The sequence below is a fragment of the Camelus bactrianus genome, chromosome 2, assembly GCF_048773025.1.
Source record: "Camelus bactrianus isolate YW-2024 breed Bactrian camel chromosome 2, ASM4877302v1, whole genome shotgun sequence".
Lineage (NCBI taxonomy): Eukaryota > Metazoa > Chordata > Mammalia > Artiodactyla > Camelidae > Camelus > Camelus bactrianus.
The window spans coordinates 31,284,054-31,299,340 of record NC_133540.1 but is presented as its reverse complement, the minus strand read 5'-3'; the positions used below and the strand labels follow the sequence as shown (position 1 = coordinate 31,299,340).

The window sequence follows — 15,287 nt, the reverse complement described above, 5'->3', positions numbered from 1 at the left end:
TTTTTCTTTGTGATGATAACTTTGAGTGTCTACTCTCTTAGCAACTTTGAAACATACACGGCAGTGTCAACCAGCCATCTTGCACTTTGTGGGACAGTTTTAAGGATACGCTTTGTTGGGTAGCCCTAAGTTCACCATGTGTGACATACAGACAAATAGCCCACCACTTTAGATTGAAGGCATTTCAGTTATAGTCTCTGTTACCTGTATGTATTACTTGATTTTTATTCCCAGATAGGCTTACATTTCCAGTGGAATTTCTTTCCTGGGTTTTATGCATTTCCACTAACATACTGGTGTTCACAGTTGCTGTTGGTCTCTATTATTTTCCTAAAAAACGTATGCCTTCTGTTAAGTCTTGGATAAAGAAATTTTGGAGAACTTTATTGACTAAACAGAATGATGTATGTGATCTTGATCAGAAGATGATAGATGTTTTTCCTTTAAACACTTCAGTTGATTTTGGAAGTGTCCTCATTGAAAAGCTGTTCAGGTTATGTTTAGTGTAATTTCAAAAGTTATTAGAAATATAGGGAATGAGTTTTGGGACCAACTCCTAACACATCCTGGAAGACATACAAGTAGAAGAATGGGAATCTCTTTGCTGTTTGCTACCTGACCTTCAACGTTCTATAATCTTAGAAACTGAGGAGGAATGGTTTTCACGTAGCTGTCGTTTCTAAGTTATTTTGGGATTGTTCCGTACGCTTAGGAATGTCAATAATGAAATCTCCTGTGTTTTGTAATTCATGTGTCAATTTGTATTTAAAGATTGTACAGCCTTTCAACTGAATGACTAAAAGAGTAGATTCCTCCATTCACCCCCCAAGATCAGTGATATAATGAGCAGGTTTAAAAAATATATCAACGTATACAGGTGTAGATTACTGCTCAGTTCAAAACTGTCTCTGTAAGCAGTAGAACTAGGTAGGTAGTAGTCTGGCGCATCTGTGATTTATGAGAATACTTTTGCAGACAGCAGAACAGTGTTATAAAAAAGAACGTTACGTAGTTTAGCAGATGAGGCTATAATCCTGATTTTTCTTACTCTCCGCCAACTGGCTATAGTAACTTGTAGAATCCATTTTTCTGTCTGTACCTCATCGGTCAAGTGTAGGGCTGGCCTGGATGAGACCCTTCAGGCAGAACTGAATCCCTGATTTGTGTAAAATGAGGAGGCAAGACCTCTTATTCAAAAATGAAGGATTTCAAGACAGCAACAGCCAAGCATTAAATTAAGTGCCCGACCTTCTGAGACTACCTGCCTGTGAAGCCAGCTCCACCTCAAGGTCTGGGGTGAGGTGTGAGAAACTACCCCTGCACGGCTGGCTTATGTGTGGCAGTTCATTCATCACACACCCTTGGGGTCAGGAGGATATTGTTACTTTACATACACCACAGTGATTTTGGAAAGACCCAAGATTGATCTATCTGTCTGTCTGTCTATCTGTTAAAATACTGTTAGTTACAATGTGTCAGTTTCTGGTGTACAGCACCATGTCCCAGTCATGCATATACATACATATATTCACTTTCATATTTTTTTCATTAAAGGTTATTACAAGATATTGAATGTAATTCCCTGTGCTATACAGCAGAAACTTGTTTTTAATCTATTTTTATATATAGTGGCTAACATTTGTACATTTCAAACTCCTAAATTTATCCTTCCCACCCCCTCTCCCCGGTAACCATAAGATTGTTTGCTATGTCTGCGAGTCTGTTTCTGTTTTGTAGACGAGTTCATAGTGTCCTTTTATTATTTCTTTCTTTTTTTTTTTTTTTAAGATTCCACATATGAGTGATATCATGGTATTTTTCTTTCTCTTTCTGGATTATTTCACAGAATGATAATCTTTAGGTCCATCCATGTTGCTGCAAATGGCATTATTTTATTCTTTTTTATGGCTGAGTAATATTCCATTGTATAAATATACCACAATTTCTTTATCCATTCATCTGTCAGTGGACACTTAGGTTTGTTTCCATGTCTTGTCTATTGTAAGTAGTGCTGCTATGAACATTGAGGTGCAGGTGTCTTTTTGAATTAAGGTTCCCTCTGGATATATGCCCTAGAGTGGGATTGCTGAGTCATATGGTAAGTCTATTTTAAGTCTTTTGAGGAACCTCCATACTGTTTTCCACAGAGACTGCAGTAAACTGCATTCCCACCAGCATTGTAGGAGGGTTCCTTCCCTTTTCTCCACAGCCTCTCCAACATTTATTGTTCATGGACTTTTGAGTGATGACCATTCTGACTGGTGTGAAGTGATACCTCATTATAATTTGGATTTGCATTTCTCTGATAATTAGTGATATTGAGCATTTTTTCATGTGCCTTTTGGCTATTTGTATGAGAAAGACCTAAGATTTAAATGGGAATGAGCGACACTCAGGCATGAAATGCTATAAACAAAATTTGAAGGCAGCTGTCATTGAAATGATTCACCTGGTTAATATCCTTTGTATGTTAAGACCCTAACACACATGCGTGGTAACATTCGTTTCCCATAGAGAAATGAGCAAAGAATAAAAAATACTCATTTTCTGTACCCCCTGTAACTTACGGGTTGTCATTAGTAAATTGCCCAATCCCCAACCTCTTCCCCAAACTCTCCTCTCTGCCTATGATTCTGGCTCTTTCTGAGGCTGGTCCTGCGTCTCTACAGGTAGAGGCTCTTTCCCACCTCACCTTCCGTGTCGAGAACACCTGATCTAGGAGTCGCCTTTGCTCTTCATTTTTGCTTCTAGCTAATTCTTTTCCCTTTAGAAAGACCAGCCCCTTGGAAACACATGAACACTCTCATGTGACCTATTATAATGCTTCCAGTCTAACATTACTATTACTTGATACTGACCCATACACCTAGAATTTAGAATTAGAAATTGCCAGGTTCCAGCCACTCTATTGTTTGTGCTCAAATTTAAAAAATGTAATTTTCACCATTACTCATAATTAACCTGAAACGATACATTAAAAAAAAAGTAGCAAAACCTTCCTTTCCCTTCCCGGTGCCGAGTCACAAGCATCTGAGGAAGGAGGGCAGTGAGGGCAGGGGGTACCACCATATGGAGGGTCTGCAGCAATGAAAGTGAGGGTGGGAGGGCACAGAGGCAGCATGCGGAGGAGGTGGCTGGAATATTTGGGAGACTGGTTACATTGAACAGATATGTTAATCGAGCAAATAAGTAAATATACTGAGAGTAATGAGAGCCAGATTTTTCACTGTCTGAAAAGTGCAGAATTAGAAAAGGATAATCTAGAAAGAAATCTGTATCCAAAGGAAGTATTGGATTGGAATTAAATGTCATGATATGAACTCATGTGTTTTAAAATACACAGATAGATACAGAAGTTGTGATATGTATATGTACATATATATGTATGTCTGTGTATGTATACACATATACACATTTCCTCAGTCTTTTCTTCCAGGAAAACCTAGAAGCAGTGACACCCCCTTAGCTGTGAGCACGTTGTGCCTAGACCTTGGCTTCTAAATACTACACACCACTGAAGGGAGTAAGGGCTCCTTTGGGGAATGGCTGATGTGAGGACTGGGCCAGAGGAGGTATAAGGTAAACCTAGGATACCTTTTTGGATCAGAAAGTAAGGGGTTACTCAGAAAATTAAGAGAGTATGTCAGAAGACACAGGTGCCAGCTAGAAGGGACGCCTGCTGGTCAAATCCAGGATGATTTGAGCATTAACCTATGATTTGGGCATTAACCTAAATACTGAGATGGAACTCATGAGGTTAACAGGACTGTGTATGTGCTAGCATGTGTCATATATGGCATGCACATATGTGTGTGTGTATGTATAGTTGTTAGACACAGAGATGGAATGAAGTGAGGATTGAGAGGAATCTCAGTATAGTGACAAAGAAGAATAAAATAAGGGTATAATCAGTATTAAGATGGGGACAAGAAATCCCAGAGGCATGAGAAGTGGGAAGGCAAGAGAGGGGACTGGCCATCCGCAAGTGAGCCCCACCCTCTTTGCTGCCCTGTACTTTATATAAAGGAGTTAAAACAAAAACCAAAAACCACCTCTCAGCTTGTGTTTAAAATAAGCCTCTGCAGTTAAGTTTCCCCTCTACAATCTACATTTATCAGACTCTCCATCCCCCTAAAACATGTGCCATTCTATCATTTTTCTGCATTTGGAACCCTTGGTAACCTCTTCCCTTGTAGGGAGGAGAGAGGAGAAATTTCAGTAATAATTTTTCATCTCAGCTCCTCCGCAGTTTCACATCAGCAGTTTTTCAGTATTAATACAATTATTTTTGAGTGTGGATGAAAGAAATGTCCAGAAACTTGGCGGTGCTGACTCAGCACGTTTGCCTGGGTAATTTTGTCACTTCACCTTGCATGTCCGTTTTCAGTCTAGCTGTTTGACAGAGATGTTGGCATCCCAAGTCCCCTGGGTTTTGGCAATGTGATTTGTCTCTTTAGGTATCAAAGACATTATTTATAGGTGAGACTCCCCCACCCCCACCTTCTTCTATGAAGAAATGTCATTTTCAAGCGCAATTGCCATGACCTGAAAAAAATGACACTCATATTGATTAGTTTGCAAAGAAGAATTAAATTTCTCAGATTCTGAGTACTTAAACCTATTGCTAATGTGATAGTAAGGAGTCAGATTGATTGTTTCAAAGGAAAGACTTCCCATTTTTTGAAAACCTTTAAGATTTAGTAATATTGTGAGACCTGGAGGCAGGAATTCTTATGTTGAATAATGGAGTTATTCTTGGTGTTAGAGAGTTTCCATAGTAAATAACCTCTAGTAACCTTGATTTCTACTCCTCTATTAACTACGTAACCACTGCTTTTTTTTTTTTTTCTATGAACAGCAATCTCAACAGAGACCCACTGGAAAGGATGGGTATATTTTGAGAAATTAATAGGAAAATGCTACAAATTTTATTAGTTATCCAGAGACTTAAACATGTATGTGAAAAAACTCATGTGAGAACTTAAAATTTATATATATATATTTTTTTTCAATCTGTTTCAGACACGGAATCGTTTTGAAGGAACAAGATCAGAAGTGGAAGAACTTATGAACAAAATTAGACAGAATCCCAGGGACCACAAACGGGCAAGTCAGTTCACTGCAGAAGGCTACCTGTATGTACAGGAAAAAAGTAAGAGGCTTGTCAACAGTGATGAGTGCTTTAATGGGAGGGCCAATTAAAACTTATTAAAAAACCCCTTACTGTCCTTACTCTGATGTTTTTGGAATAATTATTCCTACCACTTTCTTTTCTCTCTCCTATGCTAGAAGGTGAATGTTGCACTTTTTTTTTTTGTGGGGGAAACACATTCCTGCCCTAGGGAGAGGACGGTGTGGTTAGGAACTCTGTGAGCACCCTGCTTTCCAGCCACGTCCTTGAATTCTGTGCCACGCTTTGCTAAAACTTGCTTGCAGAGGAGCTGGGGTTTGGTGGAAGGCTGAAAATGAGTAGTACCTTTTTCCTCCTTTCCTCTCACCTCCATTTATATCAACACACACACATTCATATACATATGCACCCCCCCACCCCATAAACCTGCTCCATGTTAAAGTCAAGGACATATTTCTCTTCTTTCACACCATTTCTTTCCGTACCTATCTGAAATCATTAGTTCTTTCTAAAATTATCAGGGCAATTGCACAGGGCTGTAAAAAAACGTTCCTAGATGGCATCTTTACTTATCTCACCGAGTTTTCAGTCTTGTTGCTGTCTTAGTGAGTGTGCAGTGCATAGGGTAGCCTGATTTTGAAATTAAGGCCCCCCAAAACTCTTTCATACTTCTGACAGTTTGGTGTTACTTTAACGATGAAGCTCTTACAGGACCTCTTCGCCTGTCGAGCTTGGTTGCCAGTTAGTAGAAAGGAGGAGCATGTGAAGATGTTTCTGTATTTCCTCTTTTCCTCCCTTCTTCCCCTGGACTGAAGCCAGGGTGCTTTGGAATTTTCATTTCATTTGTTAACTGCGGCTGATTGACAGGACCTTGAAACTGAGCAGTGCCACAGCAGAGCATCCTCAGGGCCAGCCCTGTGATAGTGGTGTTACTGTCGTAACGGTGGTTCTTTTTTCATTTGCCCTCATTGGCTGTGGGCTCAGTCTTCACATCTCAGGAAGAAGAGTTATGTAGCATGGCGGCACTCTAAATTTTTCTGATGCTTTATGTTCTTATTCTCAATTTGTTTACTGAAGTTGAGAGAACTAAATTAAAAGACGGGACACAGACCTTATAGGTCCAAGTGGAAAAGCAGAGGAAACTTTAATTTTTAGATTCAAAACTGTCACTTGACTGGCTTTGAGAGAAACTGGGCTGAAATTGCACAGAAAAAAACAACAAAAACGATAGTGTTAGAATTCTTCTCTTGTTAACTGTGTACCAGGCACTGGGCTAATTTCTTTTTTTTTTAATTTATTTATTTTAAAGTTTTTATTTTATTATTTATTTTAGTGGAGGTACTGGGGATGGAACCCAGGACCTCATGCATGCTAAGTATGGACTCTACCACCGAGCCATACCCTCTCCCCAGCTACAAATTTTTTATACAACTTGTTTCATTTAATCCATTAAAAACCTTTATGAAGTGTAAGTGCTGTTATGACCCCATTTACCATTGAGAACACGGAAGCGCTGAGAGGTAAATGATGTTTCCTGGATCATTCAGCTTCCTAAATGCTGGATTTGTCTGAGACTGGAGTCCTTGTTGCATTCTCCCCCGCAGTATTGCCTGAAGGTTTGGCGGTGTGAGAAACAGTCATTAATTTCTATGCTCAGGGCTTGTTGAGTTGGGTCAGTTAGTGTTAGGAGAGGATGGCAGCTTAATTAGCAGAAGGACCTTAATATTTGGGGCCAAAGACTCTGAGGTTTGACTCATTTCTCAGGCATTTGGTCTAAGCTTAAGATTTTTTAAGATTAAAAAGACAATCATGTATGTATTCCTCCTCAAGGCACTTTTCTTGGTATTGAATGAAATACTCTAGTATTTTTATGAACCATAAAATTCAATACAAATGCTTATTATTGATAACACACACATACCAGAGTTGCCTGAACTCTGGTCTTTGCACTAATGATGGTCTGAGATGAGATTTATTGTGGTCCAGTAACCCCTTTCATCCCCCTCCCCCACCCCCAAGATAATGTAATTCATTCTTCCTAAAGCTAAATGCATTTCTTTCACATGACTCCTTTTCCTCTCCTAAGTTTGTCCTTCTAGATTTTTAGGTATAAGGGGTTTATTTGTTTGTAGGTGAAATGATGGTGATAATAGGTATTAATTGCTTTTTAAAAAAATTGGATGTCTTTACTTGGTAAAAGAAAAGATTATCAAACTGTGTTGGGGCTAACTTTTGTTTTGTTATGATGGGAACGTCACTGGCTCTTTGAAGTTCTAGATGCTAGCTCCCCCGACTTAGCCCATCGTCTTTGAAGAGCTCTGATGGTTGTAATACTGACTTAGCAAGAGGTTAGAAATGGTTCCGAGAATGTTCTGGTGCACACGTGGTCAGCTTACCCCTAGATCCTTCACACTTCATTTTAAAGCTTAGCTTTACCGTTATTAGTCAGTGAGCTGCTTATGAAGTACCATGGTGGGCTTACAGTGCTTGATGGATTTCTAGACTAGATGCTTTGCAGCGTGTGATTCTACAGTTGTGTCATTTTGAGAGGCCAGCATTGAATCCAAAACCATCACATAAATTCAGTGGAATTCTTGAAACCCTCATGAGTTCTTCATACATAGACACACACAAGAAATAGAGTTTACGATGAAGAGATTTTCAGGTATGAGATCATCGTCTAGCAAACTCTTTGAAAAGTGTCTTTAGGGGAAGATATAGTTTAAGTGGTAGAGCATGTGCTTAGCATGCGCAGGGTCCTGGGTTCAGTCCCCAGTACCTCCATTAAATAAATAAACAAACCTAATCACCTCCCTCCCCCGCAAAAAAAAAAAAAAAAAGAAAAGAAAAAAGAAAAAACAGTATGTGTTTAAATTACTTCTGTGTTGCTGAAAGCTGTTAGGACCTTTCTGCAAACTACCCCTACGAGCCTTATCATTTCCCCTGGCTTTGCCCTTGCCTGAGGACCCTCCGTGTTGCTGCTTTGTTTCCTTGAGCTTTGTTAGGTGCTGCTTCTTGGGGTTTCCCTCTTTAGTGATGTGTTTGGGGCTCTGCATTGAGTGCTTATTTATGAGCAAAAACGGCAAGTTCTGTTTCTTGTTGAAGGGCCGCCCCCCTTCGGTTCCAGCTGGGTCAAGCACTACTGCATGTATCGGAAAGCAGCCAAGAAGTTCAACATCATCCCGTTCGAGCACAGGTCTGGGGGGAAGCTTGTGAGTATTCGCGCGTGCTCCCCATTTACTTGCTCCTCCCGTAAAGGAGCGGGGAGACCCCGGAGCTGGCTGGGGAGGAAAGGGGCCGTCTGCATGCGTTTTAAGCGGAAGCTGCCGCTCATTGCAGCAGTAATAGTCAGAACAAAGCTCTTCCCACCAGTGCTGAACCTAACTTAGCAGATTTTAAGAAGGCTAGTTCATTGCTTGCTGGGTGGATGGGCATAATTTTGCTTATGTGAAAACAGAATTAACCCAAGTTCACTTCTGTTTATCTGTGCTTTACATCTTCCCGAAAAATACCTAAAGCAGCTTGTAATACAAGTGCATTTTTGTGATAATGAAACAGACATGGAACTTCAGGACCATGACAAAGAGGAGGAAGTGAGGAGGTCACTCTTGGAGGGTGGTAGGGGTAAGACTGAGCATGAGGTGCAACTGTGAATGAACTCAAGTCCCAAGACGTGACTGCTTAGTCATGTCTTTCTATTTTGGGCACCAAATGATAAAAAATACATTAAAAAATCTAATGAGTACGTTATTTTGAACATTTTAATGTCTGACTGTTTAATATTAGAGATCTTCACATCCAAAAAATATAAAAATATTCTAGAAGTGTTTACTCAGACTTCTTACAGTTCTTAACTGAGAACCTGTTTCTGCATTGCTTCTATCTCCTGTCTATGTCTTTTTAATGCTCTTAGAGAAAGGATGGTTTAGTGAAGTAAAATAGTACCATATTTAAACAAAAATTTAGTGAAGATAAATTCAGGGTGTTTCACTCAGGGAAGAGCGAATCCACATAGATTGAATGGTTCTAGCTAGATGATTGCAGTGGCTGATCCAGGGTCCTTGGTGCATTTTTAGGAAGATTCATATGGAATTGATATTTTTCCTAGGTCAGGAGTGGTCACACATTGACTACGTCATACACGTTGACTGTTTCGTGTGGTATAATGTGTATGAAATAGAATCAAATTATTCTTTTAACAAGAGTACAATAAGAGAATAACACATATTAGACATGTGGAAACTGTATTGTGAATCCACCTTTTAAAATGAACACTCCTGAGGTCTGGTTTAATGTTATTGTAATCAAAGCAGGATCTAGAAAACCTGAAGGAAAGGAGAATGACAAAAATGGTGAAGATTCTAATTAGTGATTAAATAAACGGGTTTGAAGGAGGGTAGGATAAAACCTCAACCTTGGCCCCCCCCACCCCCCATATAGGGTGTTTTACTCTGTGTATGTTGATCCTGTAGTTGCTGAGAATGTTTCAAATGCTTATTTGCAGGGGGATGGAGAGGTGTTCTTTCTGAAAGAATGTACCAAAAGGCATACTGACTCCATTGACAGAAGGTTTTGTTTCGATGTAGAAGCTGCTGACCGGTAAGTTGCTGGAATTTATTGGACTTGATGAAAAGAATCATTTTTAAAAAAATGATTTAAAAAATATATAATAGTTAATTGCAACTGAGGTTTCGATGGCCTGGAAGAATGTGATCTTAGTGCGTTTCCAGGCTGTGTTTTCACTGTGAGCTGTTGAGTCTTGGTCGCTGTATTTAGCTGAGAAGTGATAGCTTAGTCTTGGCTGAAGTGTGGAGTCATTTTAACACGTGTTGTCACTTAAAAAATAACCTTGGCGCGTTTCATTGCTGATCTAAGCCTGATCTGTGGCACTGAAAGAATAATGAGTGAAAGTAAGGAAATAGCGACAAAGCTAAAAAGAGGTGGTCGTGGCTGTCAATACAGAAACGTATTCATTTTTGCGGGGGAGGGTTTCCATATATATACTCTGTGTGTGATGGAGAGTCAGAGGCAAAACTCTGTTTATTCAAGACTGGTTATCTTTTTCCCGTTGTCTGACTTGCAGTTATTTAGTTAGAAAAGAATCCTTGCCAGAGAGAAGGAAGTTAAAAAAAGAAAGAAGAACAAAGCTCGTTGGTCAGTGTTACTACTTGTCTGGGATTTATTTCTGCAGCACTGAGGACAACGTGGTAGAATATTTCTTTTTCAGTGGCCGACATTATGGAGGCTCCTTGCCAGCCCTGGTTTTGGCACCTATGGTCTTTAGATAACACTGTTTCATATTTGTAAAATAAAATTTACAGGATGAGGTTTTTTTCAACACAGGTTCATTTCAGGTGAGGACCCAAGAACATAAAAATAATTAATGCCTCCTCTTCCCTCAGATGATATAACCGAGTCTGTGGCGTTAGTGCAGAGCAGGAAGATCTGTGCTTTGCTTTCCAATATATGGGTTGAAGACCAGGTACATAAAACTATGTGCTTATGCACTATGGTAAATACGGCACTGCCATGGAAAGGGCAGGTGGTTGGCGGGCATTTTGCCAAGACTGAGAAAAAAATGCAAGAGAATGTCATAGTGAAAGAGATTACATGTCAAGCCGGTATGGACTGGTTCAAAAACTTCAAGAAGATATCCAGGCTGTGTGATACAGCTTGAGCATAAATATGTGGACATACACCCACAGTAAGCACTTACTGAATTTTGCCTAAATGCCAGACAGCGTTCTGAATTCTTCTGGGCTCTGTCTTATTTCATCCTCACCCCAACTCCATCAGGCAGATATTATCCTTCTTATTTTATGATGGGAAACCAGGGCAGAGAGAACTTAAGTGACTCTCCCAAGGCCACATAGTTAGAAGTGGAAGGGCTAGGATTGGAACTCGTGCATTCTGCCTCTGGAGCCCAGACTCTTAGCCCCTGTGCTGTGGGCGTCAGAGTATAACCGTGACAGTGTGTTGCTTCCCAAGTAACTGACAGTCGTGAGTCAGCAGTGATGTCTGTTAGAAAATGTGTCAGTTAACCTGCTTCGTTTTGAAAAGGTACTTCTGTAGTTCTGTATATTATTTTAACACAATTTGTATTATTTCTTGCCTAACTCTATACTTTTTCTGAGACCTTGATCATGCAAAACGCTCTTCCTCAACTGGGATCCTTAATATGATTAAAACTATTTTCCGCCCTCACAGAGGTTGCCGACAAATTACTACGGAGTTGTTTTCATCGTGATCATAACTTGTAAGGAGACTCTGAGAACTTGGGGAGACCTTAGAGGTGCTCTAGTCTACTTGTTTGCAAACCACCTGGGAAGAAAACTTTATTTTCAAATAAAAAATTTACATTTATGCGTATAGAAAACAGAAGAACAGAGTTCCCTTATTAAAGCAGGGGAGGGGGCCTGGATCCCCACCCTCTCAACTTCCTTCTTCTTACAGAAATCTCTGCTTTACTTCCATTGATACCCAAAGCCACTTTCCGGGACCTGGGTGCGGGGGGACGGCTCATCTAGGCTAGATGATTCAAGAAAGGCACACAGAGGATCTGATGTCTGAATTGATGACTGAAGTTTTATTTGGAGTCTGCTGGGACTGAGATATACATTCCAGGCAGAGTGAGTAGCATATGTAAAGTTCTGGTGGCAAGAGACAGCGTGGCCCGTTTCTGGTCCCCAGGGAAACCCAGCATCACTAGAGCAAAGAGCCAGGGAGGATGGGAGATGAGGCCTGAGATGGGGGCAAGGGCCTGACCTTGAGGGTTTTGAGTTTAATCCATTAAATGGTTTTAAGGAGGGCAGCGAGTGATACATTTTAAAATCTCACTCTGGCAGAGCAGAGGAAGTTTAGAGATGGCAGGATTGGATGGAAGGGATGTGGGTTGGTGTGGTCATAGCAGGAATGGAGGCCAGGGGATCTCTTTGGGAGAAACTTTTAGAGGGAAATTGAATGTTGGAGTATAGGGAGGAGAAGGGGAAGGTTTCTGGCTTGAGCAACTAGCTGGTGCCGTTTACCAAGATGCAGCACAGAGGAGGGTTGAGGAAGATGGTGACTTCAGCTGTGGTCCTGTTGACTTAGATTGCTGTGGGCCACTCAGCGGGAAACGGCGCAGCACTTGGCAGCTTTAGCAACATCGGACTTGGCGCTTGCCTTCCTCCACAGGGCACCATGCTGCTTCTCCCCTGAGTTTTTGGACCTTTTCATTTTCAGCCCTTGCTCCTTAAGTGTTATTTCCCACCGTTGTCTTGTTGGTTTTTCTCTGTCCAATTGCGTGATTTCACCCTCCAAGTCTCTATCTCTCCAATTTCTATTTTTCTTACCCTTTTCTGTGTTTGGAGCTGCTTTTAGAACCTTCAGTTCGCTCTAGGGTATGTCTCCAGGTCTCTTCTTCCTTTTACTGTTTTCTTGGTAATTTTGGCATCACTTCAGATGACCCTTTGAGCACTTCGCTGCTTTCTTGGGCCCCTCTGCTTCAGTCATCTGGTTCTTGGCCTTCCCTCAGCCGTCCCCTCTCCTGCCCACTGCTTAGATTCTGTCATCACAAGGGCTGCACCCCCTCCGTCATCTAGTTTGCAAAGCTTTCTTCTGACACCGCCTTCTCTCCTTTGCTGCTTATTGCTCTTTTCTAGTGAGTATCCTTGGCTTCCCCACCGAGGCCTTTGATCAGCTGATCCTACTGTTCCTCAGCCCCTCACACCCTCATTTCTTTCCTTCCTTGGTGTAAATTTCATACTCATGAAAGTTACTCTTTTGTCTTTTATTTTTATTTTGACAAATTTAACAAGTGTTTAAGTTGTACAATTTGATTTTTTTTGAAGGTTTACAACGTGATGATTTAATTACATATATATTGTGACACGATAACCACCACCACCATCACCAATGAAAAGACCCTGTCTTGACCAGTCTTCCCTTTTGTCTATGGCCCACTTCTCTTTTTTCATAAACAGCAGAAGTTCTTCAGAAAGCTCTTCTACTAAGGCCTCTCATTTCCTCCTTCCTGCTCTCACCTGAGCTCTCTCCAGTCAGGCCCTTGCCTTCCCCTCTGCACTGTGGTGGTTTCCTCAAGGCCACCACGGTCTTCATGTGCTTCCTCATCCAGTCAGTCCTCAGTCCTCCTGTTCTTTCCTGGCAGCAGCATCTGACGTGGCCAGTCACTGTCTCCTCTGTGATACACTTGCTGCTCTTGGCTCAACAACATCACGTCTGCCTGCTTTTTCTCCTACCCCATCAGCTTTTCAGTTTTTAGACTCCTCTGCCAGTTGCTCTCTTCCCAGACCTCTTGATGTTGGCTTTCTCTGGAGCTCAGTCTTTGGATCCCCTCTCCCTTACCCTAGTGGTCTCATCTAGCTGCTGGACTCTTAAGTGCCATCCATATGGTGGTAACTTCCAAATTTATTATCTACCTTGGATCTCTTCCCTGAACTCCAAGTTTTTATATCCAGCTGCCAACTCAGTTGCTTCTGGGATGTATGATAGCATTTCAAACAGTGCTGGGGTAGGAGAGAATAATTGGGTTATTTATAAATTTTCTAAGAATTCTTGGGGGGAAAAACACTCTTTATGGAGCCAACATTTTATATAGGTATGTTCATTGTCTTATCTTATAAATACTAATATATATATCATTAAAAAAAACCAATACATGCTTATTGTAAGTCTTTTTCTAAAGCTCTTTGGTTAACTTGGAAAATTTTCATGTTTGTGTCTCCTTGAGTCTTCAGGATCATGTGACTTTCCAGTTGGATCACAGACTTTTGTTGTCTTTGGTCTATTTCCTTATTTTTAAACAGGGGAAAAACTATTCAGGTTTAAGTGGATAAGTGTTTGTGGGGCCCCTTAGGTTTCTCCCCCACCGCCCCTGCCACTGTGTATTGCTGTTGGTTTCCCACTTCTGGAGCAAAATCTATCCTAATTTTGGGGTTTTGAAGGCATTATTGAGTGAAAAGTTTGAATGAGATAGACTCTTCTCTTTTCTATTTCCCTGATTCTTGGCCAGGCCGACTATTGGGAATTATAAGTAATTTGTTCCTTGTCTATCAGATTATGAATTCCATGAGGTAGGAACCCCATCTTAGTATTACTTGGTACTGCGACACCAAATGCAATGCTTTATACGTGGTGGGCATTCACCAAATCTGTACTGGATTGAATGAAATTGGACTGTTGCTTAGAAGTGGCAGAGCCAGGATTAGATTCAATCAGGTGAACTGTTTTTCTTGTGTACATGCTGTGGAACTGTGAGCTCCAGTGTTTGCATTCTGCTTAAAGAAAATAAACCCACTTTGGAGTATGTGGGTATTGCCAATGAGTTTCTGATGGGCTTTATGCAGAATTCCAATTGCATGCCTTCACAGAGCAGTTTCAAAGTTGATTGCCTATGTTTAAAGCAAAGTTGTTTTGTCTTCTCTCGTGGCATCAGTCTTTGCTATTTTTTATTCCTTGTCTTGAAGATGCAGTCAGGTAGCGCTGTGACAATAGGTAATAAACTGCAGAATGGAGCCTGGCCTTGCATTTGATCTGTGTGGGTGCCAATCAAGGGCTTTCATTTAATTGCCACATGAATTCAAATCAGGTTTGATTGCATGTGACAGACAAACTCAAAATCAGATGGCTTAAACAGGGTAAAAGTTGATCTTTTTTCCCCTTCTTTCTGAGGAAGCCTAGAGATGGTCAGGTTAAGGTTGATATGTGTCTTGGTGTCAGACACTCTCCCTCCCCATGGTTTACCTTCCTGGTCACCTGAGGTCCAAGATGCTGGCTCCCATTTATTATATAGCCTTATCTCTTGTGGGAACACTTTCCAGAGGAAGCACACACTACTTTTGCTCGTGTACCACTGGCCTAAATGGAGGTATTGGCTATACCTCGCTGCAAGGGAGGCTGGGAAGTGCTGAGGCAAGGAAATTGCTGTCTTCTGTTTCCAGACTCCATGTAGTGTTCTGATCCTTGGGGAATCTATTATCAAGAATGAAGGGGAGAAGATCTGGGTGGGGCTGGTTTCCAACTAGCCAATCATGACTGGTTTGATTATCAATGGCCATGTAGTGTGTGTGTCATTTTCCTTCCCTCAGTTCACTGAAAGATTGCTTCGACTGTCTTGGTTAACTAAGAGGTAGTGTTTAAGAACACATGTGCTAAGAAC

General features: G+C 41.0%; 1 protein-coding gene across 2 annotated transcripts in view; it reads left to right on the top strand.

Annotated features, from left to right (window-relative positions):
- ARHGAP10 (Rho GTPase activating protein 10) overlaps positions 1-15,287 on the top strand; it is a 283,230-nt gene that overhangs the window by 115,687 nt on the left and 152,256 nt on the right. For both annotated transcript variants that reach the window (XM_045516376.2, XM_010954572.3), the window contains 3 exons: positions 5,023-5,152; positions 8,237-8,343; positions 9,636-9,730. In XM_045516376.2, the coding sequence (XP_045372332.2) occupies positions 5,023-5,152; positions 8,237-8,343; positions 9,636-9,730 (332 nt within the window). The remainder of the gene's footprint in view (positions 1-5,022; positions 5,153-8,236; positions 8,344-9,635; positions 9,731-15,287) is intronic.